The sequence below is a fragment of the Phodopus roborovskii genome, unplaced genomic scaffold (genome assembly GCF_943737965.1).
Source record: "Phodopus roborovskii unplaced genomic scaffold, PHOROB, whole genome shotgun sequence".
Taxonomy (NCBI): Eukaryota; Metazoa; Chordata; class Mammalia; order Rodentia; family Cricetidae; genus Phodopus; species Phodopus roborovskii.
This window is the reverse complement of record NW_026126575.1, coordinates 7,392,367-7,418,277: the sequence shown is the minus strand read 5'-3', so window position 1 is coordinate 7,418,277 and position 25,911 is coordinate 7,392,367. Positions and strand designations below refer to the sequence as shown.

Here is a 25,911-nt window from a genome sequence, read left to right as displayed (position 1 = left end):
ATGCCTTGGTCTGGGTGTGCTGGGGATACATGTGGTCTTAGGAGAATGCTGTGACCACCAGTGACCCATGGCCCCCAGCCTTCATTTTAGAAAAAGGAATGCAGAGTTGGAAGGAATGAAGGGAGATGCTGGTTGCTGATGGCACATTTTACATTGAACTTTAAAAATACCTATTCTCTCTGTTGTGTAGACTTGAGGCAGGAGCAGAGACCAGTTGACTCCCATTTAATTTGTTCCTGCCTCTCCTCACCCCTCTCGAGCCATAAGGGGTCTTTACAGTCACAGATTAGAATAGACTTCTTGCTGCTGGATGTCCACTCACTCTTGAGGGTCCTAGTGCCTTCCTGCCTGGTTCTATTTGCCCAAGCTACCGTACCCAAGTGTTTTTTTTTTCTTCTAGATTCTGTACTGGCAGCTTGTCTTGTGTGTGTTTGGAGGAAGGTTCTTTTGTCTTGGAGGCTCCTGTCTCTCCTGAAATGTTTCTTCCCCTGGAAACTATTGTTTGCATTCCTTTGACTGGGATTCCCATCTGGAAGACCCTGCCTACTTCATATAGGCCCTTCAGGGTGTTAATTTGGTTGATAGCTGGCACCCCAAGCTGCCTGACAGCAAAGACTGGCTTTCTTTCTAATGCTTCATTGTTTCCACACGTCTGAAACATATACAACGTTCAGGCAGTCCAGACATAGATGTAGACAAGGGCATTCACATTCCTCCTTTCCTACGGTAGGGTCTTAGATAGCCCAGGCTGACTTCAAATATGCTAAATAGGAGAGAATGACCTTGAACTTCTGATTTTCCTGCTTCTACCTCCCAAGTGCTGCCATTACAGGTCTGTATCACCTCACCTGCTTTATTCAAGGAGGGGGATTGGTCCCAGGTCTTCATGCGTGTTAGACATTTAGCCTACTGATTGAGCCTGATTGCATTGGTATTCTTTCTACTTTTATAAGTTCAGTAGAGATAATCGGACAGAATAACTCAGACTTCCCAGGGTTCATGTATCTCTCCATTTGCTACTGACCTATTTGTTTGTTAGTTCCCTTCATCTGCTACCAGGTGCTCATGTTGAAAATTTAGAACAGGAAGGTTTTAACCTTAAAGCTGCAATTTCAAAGATGATGATGGACAGACAGTGGGAGCATTGCATGGGACCTGCCTCTCACATGGGGTCCCTGGACTGACTTCCTTGCTGGAGTCTTCCCCATGGCTGTCCTTGGCAGGTGGGCCAGACTGCACACACAGTTATCTTCTGACTTGTGCTTGGCTAGGGCACCCACAGTGTAGTTCTGAACTGTTGACATGGTCTCTCATCTGCTCTTTTGCCAGAGCTGCCTAGTGGAGACTGTTTTGGGGAGGGTTGCTTCTCACTCACTTAGACTAAGGCTGTCTAGACACCCTTCCCTTTGTGGTTATTCTGCTCAGTTTATGCTGAGCCCTCGCCAGGCAGCTGGTTTTGGTTGCCTGAGCTCTTGGTTACTCTGCTAAGACCTCCCTTGACAGAAAGCATGACTAGGCCAAGGTCGTTTTTCTTCCTTTGCTCTTGGCAAAGGGAAGGATTGCTCTCCTTGACTGAATCGAGTACATACAACATTCAGGGCAGGTTACTGTACCCTCAGGGGACAAAGGCAAAGTAGCAACACAGATTTGTAAGGACATATACAACAGGAAGGACTGTAAATTTGACCCTTTCTGTGTGGTCTTCAGGTGTGACACTTTAGCCCCTGCTCCATCCTTGAATACACAGGCCCCCTCCTAATGGCAGAGGAGTCATTGCTGGCCTGGCTCAAGGTGGCTCCTCACTGGGCAGTTAGTTTCACAGAGATGCTGCTAAGAGAGGGCATTTGGGAAGTGGGGTCATGTTAGTTTTGATGATTAGGAGGTCTTAGGTCAGGGTTCTGCAGGGGCCCATTGTACCTGGCAGCCTGGACTAGGTGGGGGGGAACGCGCTTTATGGGGAGGTTTTGTTCTGTTGAGCAGTCACCAGAGTCTAGTGAACATGTCTTTAATTACTTTTAATTTATATGGTAATAAGTGTTAGTAATTATTAAGAAAACTACAAAAGAAAGGGTTATTGATTTCATCATTCAGTGATAAATATTATTTTGTTGTATAAATTTGAAGCGATGTTTCATTTGAATACTTGCTTCAAATTATGGGTGTTTGTTTTGAGGTGATGTATGATGTATGGTGTATAGTTCTGAGTGGCTTTGAGCTCCATAGCCTCTGAAGTGCTGTGTTAAAGCCCCATGCCACACCTGGCTCAAGTTATGGGTTTGGGTTTATTTATTTGTTTGTTTATTTATTTATTGTCTTTTATTTTTTGAAATTAAAATAGTTTTTCTTCTTCCCTTTCCTCCCTCCAACCCTTCCCATGCACCGTTCACTCCCTTGCTCTCCCAAATTCATGGTCTCTCTCTCTCTCTCTCTCTCTCTCTCTCTCTCTCTCTCTGTTGTGTGTGTGTGTGTGTGTGTATGTTGTTCATTCCAAAATATATGAATAAAGCCTGCTCAGTCATAAACTGTTACTTGTATGTATGTAAATCCAATACCAAGTAATGGTCACTTGGTATTGGATAATCAACAATTTGAACTTTTAAAGACTCAGCATTATGAATATTTCCTCTATGGTTAGATTTTATAAAATGTCTGACATTGAGCCTCTAAGCTTTTCAAAACCCTAACTGTTGTTGGGCATAATTGTTTATATACTTCTTAGTCCCCTAGTCTGCGTTACCAAGTATAGGTTGCTCTTGATAGGAAAATCTTAAGATTTTGCTACAACTTCCCCCAAGAAAGTGGCTACCACCCCACGGGGAAGCTTGTGCTTGCTTTTCTCACACTGTCCCATTCACAAATGCCACCTTGTTTTCTGTTACCATGTACCAGAAAACCACCTTGCAATCTCTTCATCTTCATTTCTTTGCATGGTAAGGCCGAAAACTTTTAGCTGGTTATACTCACAGATACTTCCTTTTAAATTGTCTTTTTTTTTTTTTTTTCTTCTTATGTTCAATCCAGTAATTACCTCGGAGTCCTTAACTGTGGACTTGAGACACTGTTGAAAGAGCTGGTGTTTCTAAGGTACAGCAGGTCTAGTTCTGTAGAAAGCTGTGTTCCTGGTGGTCGTGGCATAGTTTTGGCTCTTAACGAGGGCATGCGTCCCTCCCTCCCTCCCTCTCTCCCTCCCTCCCTCCCTCCCTCCCTCCTTCCCTCCCTCCCTCCGTTTTCTTCCTCCCCCACCTCCCACTCCCCTTCTCTCTCTCTCTTTGCATTGCAGATGGGTATTGCAGTGGTTCTGTGGGTCCCAGGCTGCTGTGGCTCCCATGGAACCCACTCAGCCCACTCAACCTGGTACCCTGTCTGTGGCCAGTGTTCCTGGTACCTACAGCTGGTAGGAATCAGAGCAGATTAGCATGGCTGAGAACCCTTCAGGAACAGCTTCCAGCAAATGGAAATTATTTTAAAACAAATTGATGTGGTTTTTCTGTCAAACCTACTTGGAACATAAACAAGGTTGGACCATAAGCTGCCCCCCACCCCCTTCAGACAAGCATATGTTTAGAATGTGGCTTTTAGCAAAGTAAACATGGTCTCTAAAGTGAGTTGTCATTGTGTCTGATTTGAAAAGTAAAAGTAGCAGACTGGAGCAACACTGGCAGACAGTTCTAACACTGTGCGTAAGAATTACTGTCCATTTGTCTTTCTGCCACAAAGATACCACTTCCTGGAAAGGTTTTTGGAGTGAGGAGTCATTTGGTGTTAAAAAGATTAAGGGGAAAGAAACACCAGGCAATTTCTGTGGTGAGATAACTGTTTTTATTTTGCCCCTTGGCCATGTGGGAATATCAAAAACATCTTATGAAATACTTAACTCTTCTATGGTTGTGAGTACATACCCTGCACCCTTTCCCAGTCTGTGTGTCTTTGAATTCTCTGCCAGGGTCAAGATGGATCCCCTAATTTATCTAGAACAGTGTCTTATTAAATTAGCCACAGTCTCCCTAAAAGGCCAAACAATGCTTTTAATGTTCTGATTATGTATTAATGAATAACCAGGCCAAGGGGCACTTGCCAATAAAGGTTAGAGTGAGAAGGCCACCAATATCAGAGTGAACTTTGCACTCTGGGAGTGTGAATGATCTTGGGTGAAAGTAGTTTATTGCACAAGGGGAACAAGTAGAATCTCTTTGATGTTGACTAGCATCCTGGCCCCATTAGACTCTGGGGCTTCCCAGTCAACTACATCTCTGCTGGCTGTGGTGGTGCTGGATGGTACCCAGGGTCTCCAGGTGCTTGCTCTTGATGGTGAAGAGTCAGATACTGTGCATAGGGACTCACTGGGCCATTCATGTAGAGACTCTTCAGTCAACTTCAGTAAATGGCTAGCTGGACTCCAGAATCAGACAGCTGTACCTCCCAAGTTTCCCTCTGGAGGGAGTTTTCGAGAAACAGCATGCTATTATTCTAAAACCTCCTGCCCCAACCACAGAGAGAGGTTAGATCCTAATCTTAATATGACTAATTTATTTTCTCCCCAATGAACTGACATTTCCTCCTGCCTTCTGGCTTCTTTTTAATTTTTGAATGGCTGGCCATTGGGAACCCTGCTTTCCATAGCCTTATTAAAAAATTACTTACAAGAAGAAAGCAAGCTTGCAAGCAAGCAAGCTCTTTTCAAAATTCAGAGACAATGGGAGGGAGGATCCCAGCTCAGATTTGTGCCTCAAGGATTGATTGAGTGTGGGAGTGAATGTCTTTTGAGAAGCAGAAAAGGGATAGTTTGGTGTAAGTGGACTGTGGTGGTGGTATCATGGCTTTAACATAAATGTGGGTACTTTGGCCTCCTGTGTCTTATAATTTTGAGTCCTGAGGTAGTGAAACCACCCCCCCCCCCCCGTCTTTTGTTTAAAACAGAGTCTCACTATATAGTCTTCCCTGTCCTGTAAACTCAACAGAGATCTGCCTGCCTCTGCTTCCTGAGTGCTGGGATTAAAGGCATGCACCACCACACCCAGCAACTTTTTCCTTTTTAATTAACAGCTTAATCAAGATAGAGTTTGAGTACCAAAGTTGTCTTTTAAGTGTTGAGAGTCTGAGTTTTTAGTGTGTCTAGCATCATGCAGCTGTCACCACTAATTCTGGGATATTTTAATATTTCATATTTAATACTTTTAAATTTATATTTGTGCTGGAGCAAAACCTCATGCTGGTTGGTGCTTCCACCCGGCTCCTTCCTCATCTAGGAGTGTCTGTTTTCTGTGTTGAGTTACCTATTTTGAACATTGGGTATAACTGGAAAGATACAGTACCTGGCCTGTTATGCCTGCCATCTTCCTTTACTTAGCCTAATATTTTCAAAGTTTGTACGGATGTACACATTATTTCTTCTTTGCTCTCCTATATGGGTACAAATAGAGGATGGAAGAGAGTGTCAGTTCCCCTGGAGCTGGAGTTTCAGACAGTTGCCAGAGCGTGTGATGTGAAAGCTGGGAACTAAACTGATTCTGTCAGAGCAGCAGACACTCTCTCTTAACCCCTGAGCTGTGTGTCCATCCCCTCCACACACCCCCAAACTCTGAATAATATTCAGTTGTTTGGGTGTAACACACACTGTTTATTCATTTGTTAGCCACACATTTGGGTTTCCTCCACCTTTTGGCTAGTAAGAATAATACAGTTATAAACTTTGCCTCTCAGACAAGGTCTTGTTCTGTAGCTCTGCTCTGCTTTCTGGATACTGGGATGGTAGGCATGCACCACAAAACCTGGCTTGACTGTTGATGTGTAAGTTTTTGTGTGAGGGTTTATGTTTCTTAGATAGATACATGCAGAATTACTGGGGCATTATGGTAAGTGCATGTTGATTTTTGTTTTGGGGGGGCAGGGAATTGCTAGGGTATTTGTGAAGTGTTTATCATTTTAAAAAGAGACAAGTTGTATGACTTCAGGTAAGGTTTGGGTTGTTCCCCATGTAGGGATGTTCCTTTCAGGTTTGTTGTCCTCAGGCTTTTAGAACTTTTGGGGTCTTCTGATAGAAACATAAGGGTATTACAGTTCATTCATTAAGGTAATATCCCACAACCCATGGTGAGTTGGAAACACCAAGTTAAAAATGTATTTGCCACTGGTAACTTGTAGCTTAGCAACACAACGAGTGGTTTTGTTGGTTGCTGGGAGCTGTGGCTTGCTTGCTTTGAGAGTAAAGATCAGACCACACATCACTACTAGCCTGGGAAAAGACTACATTCAAAATTCCAAGTATGGCTCCTACTGAATGTGTCTGATAGTTGAACCACCACGAAGTCCATGAAGAGTAGTTTTCTGTGCTTAGTGACTTGTCCCTTGTTTGTAATCTCAAGAGAAGCAGTGAATGGGGCAGCAAATGGCAGTGGTTACTGTGGGGACTCTAGGTGCCAGAGTCCAGATTGGTTATCAGCATTGGCCTCTACCAGAACAGACTAGGGGGGCTTGCTTTGTTGCTGCCTGCTGAAGTTTGCTGTGCATCTGCACATATCTCTGGGCCTGACCATTTCCTCTGCTTTGGGGTAAGCCTGCTTTGCCAACTGAGTGTAGCAGCTATAAATTTAGACAGAAATGCAGTATGGAGGCTGTCCAAAGGTAGGCAGGGTAATTGCTCTGGACAGGTTTACAATAGAGAGGTGTGAAGTGCTTGGTGGAGACCGGAAGCTGGGGGAGGGACTGCAGATTGAACTTGAGTAGTTTCAGGGTGATAGACTGACAAGTAATTGAAAACTAAGGCTCTGGTGGCTTTTATTTGGAGAGGCAGCCACAGCTTTCAATGGTTTCTTTTAAAGCAAGAAAAATCTGCTCGCTGAGTTACTCAGGTTTTGGATCTTTTCAATGACATTCTCTGGTCTTTGCTTTTATTTTCCCACTTAGAACTGAGTGTGAAGACAAGGTAGGGGCAGGAAAATCCTCGTGGTGGCAGTAAGCTTTTTAGGTACACTTTGGAAGCACTGACAGTCCGGCTCTTAGCACCTTATTTTGTGAGGTCAGTCAGTGGGTGTGCCTCTCAAAGCATCTAAGAAAGGAGTTAATAGTAGATGTTTGGGTAGCCAGTAGGCTTAGAAATTTTTTTCTTAATAGACCCTGGACTCAGAATTATGGTGTTGCATGCTAGAACCTGCATTTTAAAAGCTTTAGGAAATTGCTTTGGATTCTTGGTGTGAGAGTCCTTCCTCATAGTAAGTGTGTGCACCTGAGCTCAGCTGACAAGTGATAGTTGCTTAACTTATCCTTCAGCTAGCTGTGCACGACCCTTGGCTTTTCTGATGTGCTCTGTTACTCAAAACATTGTCTGTTCCTGTCTTAGTTTATAAAACCCAAACCAAGAGCTAGACTCATGTTTCATCCTTCTCAAACTCCCTGCAACAACTTGCAGAAAGTCCCTTCAAAAGTAAGGCATAAAGGTGTGTGGGGAGTGCTTGGAGGCAGAAGCAGTCTGATCTCTATGAGTTCGAGGCCAGCCTGGTCTACAGAGTGAGTTACAGGACAGTCAGTGCTACACAGAGAAAGCCTGTCTTGATAAACCAAAAACCAAAACAAAATTAAAAAACAAAAAACAACCCCACCCAAAATAAAAAGGTGTGTGGGGAGTGGGGTGAGTTTCCCTTGAAGTGCAGCAGTTCTCAGTCTGTAGGTTACAACTCCTTTGGGGGTTGGACAACCCTTTAGCAGGAGTCGAAGTTCAGATATCCTGCATAACAGATATTTACATTACAGTTCATAACAGTAGCAAAATTACTGTTATGAAGTAGTAACTCAAGTAATTTTATTGTTGGGGGTTACAACGTGATGAGCTGTATTAAAGGGTCACAGAAGGAAGGCTGAAAACCACTGTGGAAGTGTGTGTCGGTTAGCAGTTAATCTCAATAACAAGGCTCAGGTGGACCCTTATGTTGCCTTGCAACTAGGGTGGATTCATAAACCCACACAGTGCAGCCAGCTCAGATTTTCAGTTTAATTTCCTTTGGTGGAAAAAACAGCCAGCCATCGTTTGATAATCTATCTTCAGCATGGTGAAGACACTCAGGTAGTGGTCAGAGAAGGCATAATTTACATGCAACTTTAGGTTTCATGTCTTGGCTGTAACATTTCTTTGAAAAATGAGGGAGAGTGATTTTAAGTGCGACAGAGGAAAGAGAGTCAGAGAGGGTTAGGGTGTGAGGGAAAAAGAAATGGGTGATGAGGTGCAGAGGCGTGTCTTCCTCCTGTGATAAGAAAGGGTCTGTGAGGTCCAGGCAGCTCATCTCTTGAATGGTGGTTATTCTAGCTACACCCTTCCCTCCATTGTGCCCAGGCACCTTTGGGGATTGTCACTTTGGAAGGTCCAGATTAGAAACAGGAAAGCATGGTTACAGTAATGTCTCAACAGCAAGTACCATCCTTGTGGTGTATTATTACATTACTGTAACTGTCTACCTGTTCTGAGAGGCAGATGTAATGCAGGTGTTGCACATTGTGGAACTTGGGTCAAGGAACCTGGGTAGTGGTATGTCTGGCTTCACAAACAGCACTCTGAAGTGCTACCTGCTCCTAATGGCAACAGAGCCATCAGTTAAATATGCAGCTGTTAAGAACAGGAGTGTTTACACAAGCAGCCTTCAAATTTTCAGATCCTTGATGAAAGCTAGTTGGTTGTGAATTATTAACTTCAATGTGCATGAGGAAATACTATCCACTTAAGTGTCAGGTGTATTTTATGGAAGGAAAAAAAAAAAGTAAGACTGACCACACCCTCATTTGGGGTTGAGAATCTGTGTGCTCATCCAGCAAGTTCACCAGGCAGCACATTTAAAGCTGGGTAGGAATGTTGGTGCATGGTGTGTGGTAGCTCTTCACCAGCCATCACGTTCTGCTGGGAACAGGAAGAAGGGAATGGGTTCTTTAAGCCACGGGGCATGTATAAATGCACCGAGTATCTAGAGTCATAGGGGGGTACTCCTCCCGTTGGTAAACACATTGTATACATAAAACATCAAAAGAGTATGGGGAAGGGTTGGCTTGAGAAGTCTGCCACGGTGTCACTTGTTTAACAGTTTTTACAAGAGTCTTTAATCTGTCACCAGGGAGCCATCCTTAACACTCGATTCCTGTGCAGCCTGTTTTTGTGAAAGAACCGGGAAGAGCTGACAGACAGGGAGGAGGAGCTACAGTAGCATCCGCTGGGGCCTCTGGGCCTCTGGAAGCTGATGTCGATGGGGTAGTTATCTCTTCTATCATTTATCTGGAAAGAGAACTGTGGTTAGGCTTTCCTTTTGGGTAGGAGTGGAGTAAGGTAGGGGAAAGGGTGAGGGAGGAAAGAGTTTGGGAAAGTCAAAGCTGACCAGAAGGGGCCATTTCCTAGCTCAGGTCTTCCTTCCTGTAAGTTTCACATGGCTTCGAGTAGTGGTGACTGAACTGAGGTTGTGGTGTGAGTAATGCTTAGGGGTACTAGCTGTGATTCTTGGGGTCCAGTTACTTTACTACTGGCCTAAAGCTCTGCTCATTTCCAGGGCAGAAAGCATGCATGCCAAGGGAGGGGAGAAAGCAGGTGCTTTGCCTCCCTCCCCTACCTCTTTATTGTCCTCAGGTGCCGTGCCATTTGGTATTGGCAGTTCTGAAATACATTGAGCACATTGTTCCCAAGCTGCTGGGATTAGCGCTGACACAAACGTGGGTCCTGCCGCCAGCCTCCTATATGGTCAGGGAAGAGAAGAAACTCAAGCTGTAAATGAATCTCTGTTTTGGGGCTTTGCAGTGGCAAATTACATGAATGTCTGAATTGAAAAGATGCCTGGTTTTATACCATCATGAATACCCAGGCCTTAGATAAATATTGACACCAGCAGTGTGACAGGCCTACCATTTGTCTCATGCCCCTAGGAATAAAAGATCTTTTCTCAGGTGTCCATGACCTTATAAACCACCCTGACGAGTTTGTGCAGGTGCTCTCCTGCACTGCTTCTCGAGGTTTGAGAGTCGGTTTTCTCTTTGTGCTTGTACAGGTATAGTCTGGCCCGCTCTCAGTTGCTCTGGCTTATTGATCTTTGTTGAGTTTGCTGCAGGTGAGGGTAGTCACTAGCACAATTTTGTAGCCATTGGGCTAACCTGGGATTGGAATGACGTTGGTTGCCTTTGAAGACCGAATGTCGGATCATGATAAGAAAGGGAAAACTTGTATAGACCCATATGCTGTACAGATATGGTGCTCAGAGCTGAATGCCTGCTGAGTAAACTGCTCAAATCACAGACCATACTTTGATTCCTCTTATGGAAGAGAACTAGCCTAACTCTTCTGATGTTAGTGGGAACTGTGCAGCAAACCAGCCCCCTACGCTTATGAGTCAGGGAGGTCCTGCTGGGGTCCCTTGATCTAGGGGATGGTGCTGAGCAGGCTCATTAGCAACTCTGGTTTGATATTGTATTTGAAAAGGTGTGCTTGGTGGAACCGAGGACTGTTTTTACGAAGAATATTGTAGGTGGAAGTTCTAGCTGTTCATGAGCAGAGTCTCAGGGGTCCAACCTTGTAAGTGTCTGGGTTTCATGAGACTCTGGGCTTTGATTTCTGCATAGATGGGAAGAAGTTCTGTGGGGTAACTTCTGTCTCTCCTTGCACACACAGGATACAGAGGATCTAGATCTCTGTGTTGTGTTTCTTAGGATTTTGCCTTTAAGTTGAACTCTAAAAGGGATCATTTATATGTGACTAAGGACTTCTAATCAGCTTTGCTGGTCCTATCCCATATATACAGAAGCACATCATTCTCTTCTTGTTTAGCTACTAGAGTTAACTGCTCATATCAACTCTCTAAGACCTGTCTTTTGGAAGCAAATAACCTAGAACTCTTAAGTTTCACATGGGAAAGGAGTGACATGCTGCTGAGAGCCTCACTGATGAATGAATAAAAATCAAAGAAAGACATTTGTTCTATAACCAACTTCTCATTAGATGTGATAGAATTTTGGTATATTTGAGGAGAGAGGTTTCTGCATTTGTCATCTGATTCTCTGCACTTGTAATCCACTGAAAAGGAAGGTCCCTGTTGTAACAGCAGAAAGCAACCTGTGGTGCGCACTGAAATAGTACTGTTCATTCAGACTGACTGTGTCTTCTCAGGAGCCTCAACCCCAGCAGCAGGGTGATTGCCACTGCCCTCCTGCTTCTCAAGCAGAGACGGTAATGCTGTGGCCAGTCTTTCATGTTCGTAGTGTTTCCTGATGTCTTACTATTACAGAAAGAAAAAGTGGCGTTTGGCTTTAACTAAGCATTTCATAACACATAAACTTTAAAGAGCCCCTCGGAAAAATGGACAGAATGAAGTCCCATCTCTATAAGCTTGTTAATAAAGTTGTTAACTGCTGGCCATGGGGCTGGTCTCTTAGAAATATTCAGATACTTTCCAACACCCGCCTGAGACGCAGAAGATGGATGCTTGTGGAGTTGTGATTCTTCAGGTTTCTCAATTGGTTGACTTACTCCTGGGTGTCTGCTCTCTGAATTTGAGTAACCTTCAGTTTTAAGTTTCGGGTAGGCAAGAAAGAGAAGCTGTTGAACTAGGAAATAATGTTCATAGCAATATTTAAGTTCATGTATAATACAGTACATTGTGGTACATTCCAGTAAACATGTGCTTTTATATTTGGATTACAGATTCTAGATGCTTAGGCTTCATAAAGACTCCAATGACATCACGTAGAGATGCTAGCAAGCAGTGTGTGTGATTTTAGTTGAAAATCCAAGGACACATGCATGCAGTGGAAGCTGAAAGTATACTCCGCAAGGAGTTTTTCTTTTTAAATGAGAAGTTGCAGCATGGCAAAGTTGTTACTCTCACTTACGTCATTTGCCTAGTAAAGCTTTTTATATGGTAGTGAGAGGAAAGACTACTGATAACACTAAGGTAAGCTGCTGTTTGTACAAATGTATTTGTCTAAAACAAACCACCTTCTTCATTTCCTTCTTCCTCCCTTTTAGTGGAGGAAGATAGGCAGCATATTGTACATTTGTCTGTAATTATCCTTCTAATTACTTACTTATACATGAAAAGAGGGCTGTAGGGATGGCTCAATGGTTAAGAGCACTGGTCTCTTTCAGAGGACCTAGGTTTAACTCCCAGCACCCACATGGTAGCTTACACAACTCTCTGTAACAACAGTTCCAGGGCATCTAACACCCTCTTCTGACATGTGTAGGCACATACATACATGTAGTCAAAACACCCATCAAATAAATAAAACTTTAATAATTGGGCAATGGTGGTACACCTCTTTAATCCCAGCACTCAGGAGGCAGAGGCAGGGGGGAAATCTCTGAGTTAGAGGTCAGTCTGGACTACAGAGCTAGTACCAGGTCTGCCAGGGCAATACGTAGAAACCCTGACCCAAAAGAAAACCAGTGAATGAATGAGTGAATAAATAAATAAAATAAATAAATGCTGAAAACTCCTGATCATTAAATGTTCAGAAGTGAGTCAGTATTAAGGCTCCTCCCCCATTCATTTCGGTGATAGGAAGTTTTGTACTAATATTTTCCCTGATTGGTTTATGTTAGGAGATAGTTAGACTTGAGGGGGGAGGATGGACACCATACTAAATATCTATCATTTCCTGGCTCTAGAAAACTGGAAACGGTGTTTAGGATGGTGTAAGGGTGGTGCAGATAGAGAAGTCTTACTTGTTTTGATGTATGCCTGTTGTATTCAGAGGAAATAATGAATCATGGAGCCTTCATTCTTAATGCATGTTTATACCTTCTGCCAGAAACACAGGCATGGAACTGGGCCACCCTGAGCAGGGGTGCTCCTTATGGAGCTATGCTGAGGTGGTTGTTTTGCATCTTAAGCAGTTTTCCTCTCATGGCTCTGTCAACACACAGATGTGAGTCTCTGGGAATGAAATAGAGAATCATTTTAGGTGCTGGAGCAGGAGCTTGGTCACAGCGTTCCTGCGGGCAGTGGTTCTACCAGAGTTGACAACTAAATTCCATGGCCCCTCAGAAATGTTTATAAGGGTAGCCGGTTTCCATCTTTGTGTGCACACCCAAACTTAGTGAGCGCAGGAACACTGTCTTAGAGTGGATGGATGGCTCTGTAGGAAGTTCATCTCCCAAGAGTTCACATTTGGTGAACTTAAAGCACTTGGAGAACCCAGGACTCCAAATTTAGTCACTAGATTGACAGGACTTTTTTTCTCAGGCTTACCCATCCCTCATTTCCTGTGTCCTTTGCCCACCTGATTTTCGATGCTGCAGAAGTAAAAGTCAGTGTCCTGCTTCAGTAGAACATCTGGAAGATTCCTCCATGCCTTTCTCAGGAGTGTAAGTGGCCAGAATTGGGCACTGTCAGCTCTCAGGTCTCAGTGGTCATCACGTGGCTATGAAGTGCCTATCTCTGGGGTAGAACTACAAAATCTACAAAAGGTAGATTGGGGGTCCAAGGGTGGCTATTGTGCAAGCAGTGGATTTAGACTCTGTAACTCTGAGTTTGTGACTCCTTTATAGGGCTGATAGAATAGGGAAAAGGCAATTCTGAGGGGCTAGACTTGTGACCCATTTCTAAGTATATTTGAAGCCCTTCTCGTGGTCATGGTGATGCTCCTCTGGTGGTAGATTTGTGGGATGGTCAGGCTTGTGGCAGGCAGCCATTCCCTGCTCAAACGAATGCCTTTTGCTTGTAAAGGTATCCACCAAGCACAGCAGTCATGGGCTGGAGTGCACCTTCATCATTGAATTAATTCACCTGTGTACAGACCGTGTTAACAAAAGACTATTATGGGCTTCTTCTCAGTGTCAGCCTCCACCAAGGATGCTTAAATAATAAATGTACCTATGTCATCTCTTTGTCCAAGCAAAGATTTTGTAAGGAAAACAGATCCTAGAATCTTCCTGTTGTAAGGTTTATGCCGAAAGCAGATGCCAACTGTCTGCAGTGATGGCAGGAAAACCCGTCAGGTGTCGTGATGCTTTGGGTTAAAATGTTTTCCTAGCGGAACAAGGAGCTAGTTCTGTTCTGTGGAAAGGACTTTAGAGGTCCTATGACTAACATTCAGCTCTGAGATGAGTTAGGATTGGTAGAACTGTAGCTCATCTGCTTGTTGGGTGGATCAGGAAGCTCTGGGCTCCTGCTGCTTTGCCCTTTTCCTTTCTTCCTAGTCCTGATAGCTTGGCCTCTGTAGCAGTTTGCTTTACTTTTTTGCTCTGTTGCCTCTTTGCTCTTCTAGCCTCTCTTCCCCAGAAAACTAGTTCCTCTCAACTGAGCTTTCTGAATTAGCTGAATTAGCTTTTCTTTCTTTCTTTCTTTCTTTCTTTCTTTTTTCTTTTCTTTTCTTTTCTTTCTTTTTTTTTTTTTTTTTGTCTTCCCCATCACAGCAGATTTTTCTTGTTCTGGATTTTATGTACCCATCCTAGGAGTGCAAGACTCAAGAAAGGGGTCTAGCAGATATTGCTAATGAGTATAGAGGGTGTCAGCAATAGGGACGAGGTCTGTGGTCACTAAGCTGCTTATGAAATAAGCACAGAAATGCCCACATAGTGACTGTTCTCAAGGGAAGCTGCAGTATACTCATCAATGAAAACTTTAGGGGTTTTATGTTGTGCGTGTGTGTGGGCACATTTTTTTATTTTATGTGTTCAGGTATTTTTCTTACACAAGTATGCCTGTCTACTACATGCAGTGCCAGTGGAGTCCAGAAGAGGGTGTCATATCCGTCTGAACTCTTACAAATGGTTTTGAGCTACCGTGTGGGTGTTTGAAGTCATTTTCCCAAACACTGTTCAATCATAAATAAACATATTTCTCTGCAGTTCAGCTTTGGCTCAAGGTCTACCAGTGTGCAACTTTTAGTCTACTACTGTGAGAAACTTTCTGAGAGCTATTTGATTGTGATTATTTGGTCAGGAGTCCTATCTGACAAGTAAGTTGTAATCTTCAGGCAACAAATAACATCCTAATTTATATCAGAATTTAGTCACTTAAAATTATTTAATGTGTATGGGTGTTTTGTCTGCATGCATGCCAGTGTACCACATGTGTGCAATGCCCCCAGAACCAGGAAAAAGTGCCACATCCCTGGAGCTTGACTTACAAATGGTTGTGACCTGCCACATGGGTGCTGAGAACTGAACTCAGGTCATCTGGAAGAATAGTCAGTGTTCTCAACTTCTGAGTTATCTCTCCAGCCCCATTTATATATACATTTATGCATATGTGTATGTGTAATTAGAAAAAATTTCAGAAAATCTTCATGGTAGACATATGCTCAGACATTTGTTGAATGTGACTAAGTACTAGAGGAAAAAGACATATGTCCCTATCAGATCACATACTGTTAGGATAGAGAGTATATACAAGACCTTCCGAGGTTACAGAAGCAGCATGAGTTGGCATTGGAATTCAGAGGCCCCAGCCTGTAGCTGCTGCTTGCTTAGCATGCAGGAAACCCTGGGTTTGATCCTTAGCACTACATAAAACAGGTGTGATGAGACATGCCTGTCACCCCGGGCCTTAGAAAGGGAAGACAGGAAGGTCAGAAGTTCAAGGTTGTCCTTGGATATAGCACTTTCAGGGCCAGTTTGGGCCACATGAAACACTGTCTACAAAAAAGTCAGAGGCTCACACTAATTGATTGATTTAAAGAGGAATGGGTGTGTTTTCCTACTTATATGGCTGTGCTGTTATGGCTGTATGTTTGATGGTTGTGTGTTAGCTTCTCTTTTGAGTCACCTTTTAGATTTCCCTTATTCTCAGGGAGGATGGTCAGAGTAGCATTTTTAGAATTGGAGGTAATCAAAATCCATTACTGCCTTTTTGAAATTAACTAACCAGTTGGAACAGTGTTCACATCCTATTTCCTTATTCACAGAAGGTGGTATTCCATTGCTAAACCTCGATTGTGTGAGTGTGGCTCATTTAAGAGCAAGGCTGTTCTTGGGTATGGACTCCAGACTGATGATTCTTGCTTAAGTTGCAATTGTATTTTTCTTCATATAGTGTGCTTTAACAGGCTCTTCAGTGTGGGTTTGGGAAAGCATCTACATTAGAAAAGGAGATAAGGACATGTGATGCCTCAGATTTCAAGTGTTTCCTGTGATCACAAACCTTGCAAAATAGATGTAGGGGCCATAACAGTGGCTTCATTGGAGGTTGTTGTATGAGATGTGATTCCCCAAAGTTACAAATGTAGAAGAAACAGCCCTAAACGCTTGGGGCTCAAAGGGCTTGAACACTTCTTGTACTTTAGAATTCTTAAAAGGACCAGTCCTGCTTTTCTGGCTCCAAGCAGGCAATTTCCTATTTAATGAGTGCATTGCAAGTTCTGAGGTTGACATGAGTGGCCAGAGCCTAAAGTATCATGAAAAACAATTTTCCCGGGCTAGCTCTGGGGACTAGCCAGTACTCAGAAGCTGGCCATTGGGTTGTCTATAACCTTCTCCCCTCACCCCCTTGCCATGTTACTCAGTTTAGCAAACATTTGAAAACGTAAACTACAAAAAAATTCTGTGCTGTCTAAGAGCCCAGCCAGGGCTGAGTAATGGGAAGTAGAGTCACTTGGAAACCAAACTGCATGAGGAAATTTCATTCAGTGGGGAATGCTTGTCACAGATTTAGGACCAATTCCTTCCGCTTGGAATATTTTCTGCTAACATTGAGGACTGGAAACATGCATCTTGCTGTGATGCACTGGGAGAGTTTGCCTGTAGAGGCTTATTTGGGAGGATGAAGTGCTCGTGTATTGTCTAATAAAGTGGGGTTACTTCCTCACCACAGCTTACTCAAAAAGTAAGTGGCACTTTCTGTCCCTCAGTTTCTAAGAAGTCAATGAATTATTGTTTGCCAGCTTGGAAGGATTCTTGCCAAGTTTGTAACATGTGGTTCAGGCTATAATCCAGGAAGGTGCTGGTCAGATTATGTAAATACCGATTAAGCCTATAGCATTACACTGGAGCAGTTTTTATTAGAATCTCCTTCCTTCCAAGGGACTTGGGCTTTCCAGTGTCCCTTTCCTGCTGGGATAGTTAAGAACTTGTTTGAGAAAAACTTGGGAGCCAGGCTGGTGGTGCATATCCAAAACCTGATACTTCAGAGGTGTAGGAAGATCCAGAGTTCAAGGTCACTTTCAACTGTTTAGTGAATTTGAATTACTTTACATAAGACCCTGTCTCAAGAAAAAAAGAAAAAGACTTGGGTTCATTTGTTAATATCCCTGTACCTTTTAAACAAAGATCTTGTGTTATTAGGACACAGATTTGTAGTGCTGGGGATCAAACTTAGGATCTTCCTGATACTGAGTACTCTCCCACAGAGTACCCCACAGCCTTGAGTTATTATCATTATCATACTGCTTGGTATTGGGGATCAAATCCAGGCCTCACACATGCCTAGCAAGCACTCTACCTGGAGCCCCTGAGATTAACTTTAACATTCATTTTTCTTTTGTAGTAGCCACTTCACTTAGAATAGTTGCTAATGTGTAATGATTTAGAAGCATTCGTTGCTTATGGTTAGTTCCAACACAGTTTAACAGGAATTTCATCGATAGCTTAAGTGCCCCACCTCCCATGCTATACATCTGTTGAGTGCTTGAAATTTGGTTAATGTGGTAAGGAGCTGAGCTCATACTTTCTATTAAGTGGTTTCAATACAGGCCACACGGTTAGTCCCGGTGTACATGGTGGTAGTGATTTCTCAGCTATTGAAATCCTCTGGCTCAGTGAGAGGAGCTTGTTGAGAAACATGCTTAGTGAGCACAGGGTTGTCGTGCCCTGTTAAACAGTGTGCTTTTCAGACACGCCTGAATAAAACTTGAGCTGTTCTCTGCAGCCCTACCTCTTGTGTGTTCTGCAAACGGTGGGCTGCACGGCCATCTTTCAGCAGATTAGCTGAAAAAGTATCTATGGCTGGGTTCAATTGTTCGAAGATCTGCATGCCCTTTGTGCAAGAACAGGGCAATAGGTGTTGTGACAATGGCTGATGATGCCCAGTGAAAGCTGCACTTGGCAGGGACTAAATTCCCAGAGGTTTCTTTCCTTGCAAGTGCTTTGCTACTGAAAGGTACAGAAATACTTTTGACAGTGTGTGTCCTGCTGATAGATGGATTGTTTTGACAGGAGAATCTGAACCCTTCACTGAAGTCCTGTTCATATGTCAGGCAGGAAGGGGCAGCCCTGCTCCTTGAAATAAGTGGGATGCTTTAGATGTGTGTACACATCAGCTGCCACCTGGAGGAATGGTTTTCTGTAGTTAACCCTTTCATGGTTCTTGGAATGGGAAATAAAAATTCATACTCTTTCTGCTGACTTCTTGGGCTAAGTATATTTCTTTTAATGTTGGGAAATGAGTGTTAGTAAGTGTGGAAGACAAAGGGCTAAAAAGACTTAATTTTTTAATTTGGAAAAAATGCACTGCACTCATTATTTATAGCAGCCAAAACTAGAAACAAGCTAAATGTTTATCTGCAGACAGTAGATAAGCAAAATGTAGGACATTCATACCAAGTATTATTCAATTGTCAAAAGCAGTGAGACTTTGGCATATGTAATGAGATTCATCTATGAGCCTTGAAAGCATTGTGCTAAGTGAAATAAGCCAGATACAAAAGGACAAATGTCTTATGACTCCTGACGTGGTACCTAGACAAGAGTAACGATGGTTGGCATATCCAGGGCAGACTGGAATTGGGAATTTTGTGGTGAAAAGGTTGATACTGGTGGTGATGATGGATGTATCTGAATGTATGTGTGGTCACAGAACAGCAACTTACAGATGGTGAAGTGGTAAATTTTATGTTATATACATTTTACAACAGTGAACAGGTGGTGCTGGGAATTTATGTATTGGCTGATATCTATTTTTTTTATTCCTTGTTATATTTCTCCAGAGGAACTACTTTTGTTTTCTTCATTTCCTGGTAATGCATTTGAGATCTCACAGTTTCTTCACGGATTAAGGACCACTTTTCAAATTTAAAAGCTAGAATAGCTCTGTCAAGGTAGGAGCTGTTCCAGGGGCTGGAGCCACAGCACCTTTGCTCTGTGCTTTCTGTTGGTGCTGTGGGATATTGAGTGGCCCTTTCTAGGCAGTCCCTTGGCATTATGTGTTGATCTGTGGCTTTTTTGATTGGGTGACTACCATGTTGACCCAGTGAGGGCTAACACACTTAGTGTCTTGTCCTGGTAGCTGCTTGCTGTCATCTTGGTACCAAGTTCTGAGATGCTCCTCAGCTCTGGATTACAGTGTATTAGGAAGATTGTTTTTTTTTTCCCCGCACCGTCTGCTCTAAGAAGCAGAATTTCTGAAAGTTAGTTGTCTTTCATTGCAAGGAAAGACAAAGCAGTGCATGGCTTTAAATGGACATGTGAGGGATGGGAAAGGAGAGACATGATTTTATCTCAGAATCTCAGTGAGCTGGAGAAAGCCTGTTGAGCCCAGCTCCTACCACCCCCCTCCCCCATGCCTTCTGAACCTGTAGCTTCAGGAGCCAAGCCCCAATAGAAGCCAGTGCTCCTCAGGCCAGGGGTAACTGGCAGAGAGGTTTTGTTTTGCTCATCCTTGCTTACTTTTTTTTTTTTTTTTTTTTTTTTTAAAGGAACTGAAAAGGTTTCTCATGAATTCAGATTTTTGAGTTTCTTAGGAAAGCCTAGCCTGGTATCAGCACTGGCCCCTGTCTCTGGAGCCAAAGAATAAATAAATGCCTTGTAGGTGGGTGGGCAGGCTTCCATGTTAGTCTCGTCCATCAGCCATTCAGTCTGCCTGCCCTTCTACCTGCTTTGTGACTTCTGACAGTCTCTATTAAATTCTCTTCAGCTCACCCATGCCAGTTACCTGTAATGATGTAAGCTTTGTGCTGTCCTTACCTCCCCCCAAGACAATGTCCCCATACCCTTTATGATAATGTGATCAAAGCAGAAAACCATAGTCCTGTCAGCCCATTTACTGTTGTAGGGAATTCTCTCAAACTGCATTTTCTTTCCCAGGTCTAAGCTGTTAATGTCTACATACTCATTAATAAATACCTCCCAAGCACAGTCAAGCTCATGCTTGACTTCTGTATGTGGTTTAAAAATTACCACCTTCAGTCTTTATGGTAACTTAATCTCTGGACAAATTGCTTTTAATTCAGACTGTGCCATGAACACAGATGGGCCATTAGTTTCAAGTGCAGTTTGACTTTTATTTAGATGAATGTCTTTGAGTTCACAGTGAAATGGCTATCAGCTCTAGGGTAGTATTGATTGAAATGTCTCTGGAGTAAGTTTAAAAGATAGTTGCCATTTATGATTAGTAGTGTTGTTAATTGGCATTAATGTCAATGGAATTAATAGCCAAGATGAAGAATGTTAACCTCTCCTGCACGTGTAGGCCTGCGTAGACTTGTGGCAAGGAGCTGGATGGCAGTAAGAGCTCATCTTGATCACCTCCAGTGGCTTCTGTTCCTGATGGATTAGACTGGCTTGTGTTCACTCTGTGGGTAAAGAAGTTTAGCTGAATCAACATTGATCAACTTGATCTGTCTGCAGCTAAGGCTATAGCTAGGCACATGAACCTTGTCTATGCTCCTGGACTTTTAAAATTAATCTTAAATCCTTGTTTAGACCAAGATTTCTCAGTCTTGTACTGGTTGTGGGACACTGACTGCTTGGCTTGGCAGGATGTTTGAGAGCATCTTCAGCTTTAAACCACAAGATTTTAGTGCCACCTTCCACCAGTGTTGACAGCTGAGCATATCCCTAGACATCACCATGTATGTGTGTGTGCGTGTGTACGTGTGTGTGCATAAGTACTCTTGGTGGCGAACTACTGGCCTAGACTGTAAGGGCCCACAGCCTGATCTCTTTTTCTGTAACTAGTACTTGGTGTTGATACTTAAGTTATATATTAATTTAAAAAAGTTATTAAGGTTGGGCTTGATGGTGTGCTCCTTTAAACCTGCAGAGGCAGGCTGATCTCTGAATTCTTGGGCCAGCCTGGTCTATGTAGCTGTTTCTAGATCAGCAAGGGCAACATAGGGATATCCTCTCTCAAAACAACTGTAAGAATGTATATCAGAAATGGAAATGAATATATGGCTTAGAGCAGTGAGTGGGTCACAGCATGGGGGGGGGTGAGTTTGAATGAACTTTTCACAGGGGTCATTTAAGACTATCCGAAAACACACATATTTACATTATGACTCATAACTGTAGCAAAATTACAGTTATAAAGTTGTAATTTTTGGTTGGGAGTCACCATACCATGAGGAACTGTATTAAAGGTTGGTTTGGTGGCATTAGGAGGGTCGAGACCCCCTGGCTTAAAGACACACATGGTGGAAGGAAAGAACCAACTTTTATAGGTTATCTCTCTCTCTCTCTCTCTCTCTCTCTCTCTCTCTCTCTCTCTCTCTCACACACACACACACACACACACATACATACACACACACACACACGTAATTATGAAGGTGCATTAAAGGATGTCCACATATACCCAGGTGAAGAATTAACAAGTATTTATTTTGGGAGTACTCACACAATGATGGTAAATAACCACTGTGGTCTTCTACACAGCCTTGCCCTTCAGGATGCTCCAACCACACCCAAGAGAGAGAACAAGTGAGCCCTATTCACACACTGAAACCACACCCTAAGGTGTAGCTATTATCTCAAGTCTTGGTGAAGCAAGATGCCACTACATGATTAAAATATTAATTTTGTATGTGTGTGTGCCTGAGTATATGTATGTACACCACATGTGTATATGAACCTGCAGATACCAGAAGGGAGTGTCAGGTCCTCTGGAATTGGAGCTATAGGCAGTTATGAGCCTTGTAGGTGTTGGGTACTGAACTCACGTCCTCTGCAAGAGCAGTAAGTACTCTTAACTGCTGAGTTATCTCTCCAGTCCCAATAAACATAATTTTAAAAAGTTAGTGGCCCTGGATTTGACATAGTGTAAAGCATTTGGATTAGGACTGGTCCATCTTAACTTTTCACGTGTTAGGTAGCCAGTTGGTACTGCTGAAGTCTGCTTGAATCTACTCTGGAGGTGTGGGTTCCCAGCCATGCTGTGTGCATTCTGTGTGCACTGAAGCCGGTGAGGAGGAGAGGTGTGTTGACAAAGCTCAGTGTGTGTTACTAAACAGTGAACAGGGTGGGGAGTCACTAGGCAGAGGGAATGGGTTTCTTCGGAGGGACTTGTGAGTGAGGAAAGGTTTCTTAGTCTTTTATGCAATGTCAGCTATTAATTTACTATTTTCATTTTCTCTTTTACCAGAAACCTGAGTTATAACAAACTCTCGGAGATTGACTCAGATGCTTTTGAGGACTTGACGAATCTGCAGGAAGTGTGAGTGTTCCCTAGCCCTCTAGAGGCAGACATACTTTCATACTGTACTGTTCTCACTCTCCTGGGTGGGTGGTCTCAGCTTATAGCAAGGGACTTTTGCATGTGGATTTTTACTGACAGATGACACTAGGATGATCCCTTTCATCCACAGATTTAATTACCCACAATAAACGAAAAATACAAAATATAAAATTTTAGAAATAAACAGTTCATGAGCGTAAGTTGAACTTATTTATGAGTAGTGTGGTGGAGTTTTGTATTTTTTGCTCAGGTCACAAATCATCCATTTATCCAGACCGTATATCCTGTTCATGCCACTTGCCCAGTTATCAGATGTCAGCCCTGGCATTGTGGTGCTTATATTAAGTAATGCCAATTTTCCCTAAACACAGAATTGGTGATATTGACAATGGATGTGCTAAAAAGCTCTGAAGTAGTTCCTTCAAGTGAAGAGAAAATACAGTAAGATTTTGCGTAAGATATTGAAGTCACATGAATTTTATTCTACAAGTATTGTCTTAGACAGCTGACTTATATGTGGAAAAAGACTATATGCAGGGCTCCAGGTATCCATGGGGACCAAGGAGTATAGATAAAGGGGTGCCATATTCAATTTCTTTCCCTTTGCTGCAGCCCATTTTCTATGAAGGGCATTCTATAATGCAGTAGGCATACTGGAAATCATGGTTGTCCGATGTCTGTGTAAGAGAGTGCCTGTCGATGGAAAGCCCTGTTTACTAATTGGGACACAAAGCTGTCTTGGTGCTTTCTGATAGGTCTCACAGAGGTGGAATAGCTTGCATGGGCAATAGAGAACTTGCCTTCCCTGTATCTTCTAGCAGAGCCAAGCATTGCTGCCATTGAGCACCAGGCTTGTTAATAACTCTTGGAGCATCCTTTAATACAGGCCCTAGTCTGTCTTGCTATTGTAAAGAATTCTGCTTTGATACATGCATTGGGATTGTCAGGAATTTTAGCTCCATAGAACTTTGCAGAAATTTCATGTAAATTGCACAGAACCACTGTGATTACTTACTTACTTCAAGCTACATACATATATGCACGTAATTTTAGAATGAAAATATATACTATAGTTTTGTTTGTTTGTTTGAGACACAGGGTCTTGCTGCATAAGTCATGATCCTATGTCTCAGCCTCCTGAGTGCTTAGAGTTGCAGGTGTTTATGGTTTTATATCTGTTTTAACTAATCCTCACATTTAAAAGTACTTAATTTAAATTTTTTCTTCATTATTTGGAGCCTTACTAGGATTACCTTCATACTAGTGCATTTCCACTGCACTAGATTCCTATACTCCCCTTCAAATGCCCCTTAATTCTTGCTGTCTCTCCCTACATTCCCTCCCTCAACGTCATCTCCCCCCTACCACCTGACCCTCGCATTCCAGTCCCATCCTGTCATATCTCTGCTCCCCTTGCCCATTCCCAGCCCATCCATAAAGTCTATGCTCTGTATGAATATGTACATAAAACTACTATAAAATCATCATCAAGTTTACTGTTATAGACATTTTATCAGATTTTTAAGTTCTTTATACATTTTACTATAAGCAATTGACAGAAATCCTGTGGTTATTCTTCTGTTCCGTTATAGCAACTTATCTAATGAAACCTTAGCTTCATTCGCTGATAGTTTGCAGAATTGCTGCATTCCCTATCCTCATGTTCAAACTATGATTTTTATGTCTTTTTACAAAGCATAAACTTCCAGAGTTAAATGTCAGAGTTGGAAGAAGTTTGGAAATGCTTTGTGTTGGTCCTTCATTTGCCCATGAGTTCAATCAGCTGGGATGAGAGGACAGAGATGTAAAGAGGGCCCAGACCTCAGTAACAAAGCCACAGGCTGGTGGCTTCGGCAGTAGAGACCGACGCCTCAGGGTTCAGGTTTTTTGCAGATGGTTGCCTCTTGTGGTATCTTCACATGCTCTTTCTTCTGTGCACATGGATCCGTGGTTTCTGATGTCATCATTTAACCTCAGTGATATTCTCCTACCCTTGTGCTGGAGAGTGACCACAGAGCTTTGACTATGCCAGCTCAATACTACCACTGAGCTGCAGCCTCAGTCTCCTTAACACCATCTTGAAAGACCCTATCTGTAAATTTATCTATACTCTGATGTCCTAGAGGTTTGTACTTCAACACACTAATTTGAGGAAGAGTACACAGTTCAGCCAGTCCTGGTTGTCCAGATTGATAAGCTTACTCTATCAGAAGCCAGTTGACATTATAACCCAGCACTTTGCTTTGGTCTAGGATGTTGTTGACTCTTGAGGTTATTTTATTTTATTTTATTTTATTGACTCTTGAGGTTATTATACGTTCAAATTTTGTGTCAGTTTCAGAGATTATTATTGGGAGAGATTAAAATGATGTTATTTCCTATGGTACCACAGGCTTTTGTTTATACTTATTTGAGTGTCTGCTTTATGCTAGATGATGTTCTGGGTCAAATGAGATACAAAAATAGGTCTGTGATTAGGGGGAGGTAAATGAGGGCCTGTCCTTAGGCACTGATGTCACAAGGGCACCAAAAGGTATCAGCCAAGATAATGGATATTTTGATGTCATACTTTGAAAGTCAAGATGAATGCTTTAGAAAGTTCACAGTAAACAAAATTATAAAAAGTCTGAATCAAGACTAGAGTCAAGGTTTCTGATGCTTTTTCTTTTGCTTCAGTACCAAGGATGGCTTGATCGCACTGCTTTTTATCCATCTTTACCTTTTTAATTTGTTCACTGTGGATTGTGTTTTGCATTCATTTTGACATATGCTTTTAAAGTCTGTTAATATGTTTGGTGTCCTGCCATTCACACATGTGGTGAGTGCTTTGAAGAGCACTCCTGTGTTTATCTCCCTCCATTTGTTTCACTTGCTTGACCTCCTCATCTCCATCAACTCCAGGTTTCTTAAGAGTTTATACCCACAGCTAGTAAGGAGCAGAGTGAGCCACTGCTTACCCAGTGCTGCGGCTACAAGGCCTCCTGGTGAGGAAAGGGTTGTTTTGGTAGCAGAAGAGCTGGGTTTGAGGTTCTGGTTCTAGATTTGTTCTGCAGGAGTGACTTGGCTCTTCTGTTCCTCTTTCCCCTTTCTGGACATTGATGTAATGACCCATGGCCAGTCCTGTTGTAGTTCCTGACTGATACGGATGTGTGATTCCCTTTGGCTTCTGGAACTCTGCAGTCCCCATACTGAGTGTGTCATTTAGTAACACATCCTTGAGGCTGACACATTGGACCTCTGGACACTGTGACTCTCTGCTACCTCTGCAGCAACACTGACTACTCACTGGTGGAGACACAAGGCTTTCCTTAAGAGACTTTTGATAAAATCTTGGTGACTTAGAGAGGTAACTGGCAGTGAGTGGTAGGAACTAGGTAAGAATATGGAAGCAAAACAAAACAAAAACACACACACACAAAAAAAAAAAAAAAACAGAAAAATCACAAGAGAACACAGCTCACAGTCAGCACACCAGTGCTTCCAAAAGAACATGCATGGCTCAAGTCAGGTCTCCCAGGCCTTGCGGTCTTGAGAGCCGAAGGCAGACACAGTGGTTGTGGTGGAT

At 42.8% G+C, this 25,911-nt stretch overlaps 1 protein-coding gene across 1 annotated transcript in view; it reads left to right on the top strand.

Moving 5' to 3' along the window:
- Lrig1 (leucine rich repeats and immunoglobulin like domains 1) overlaps positions 1–25,911 on the top strand; it is a 100,460-nt gene that overhangs the window by 14,353 nt on the left and 60,196 nt on the right. The window contains exon 2 of the mRNA XM_051203423.1: positions 22,254–22,325. Coding sequence (XP_051059380.1) covers positions 22,254–22,325 — 72 coding nt within the window. The remainder of the gene's footprint in view (positions 1–22,253; positions 22,326–25,911) is intronic.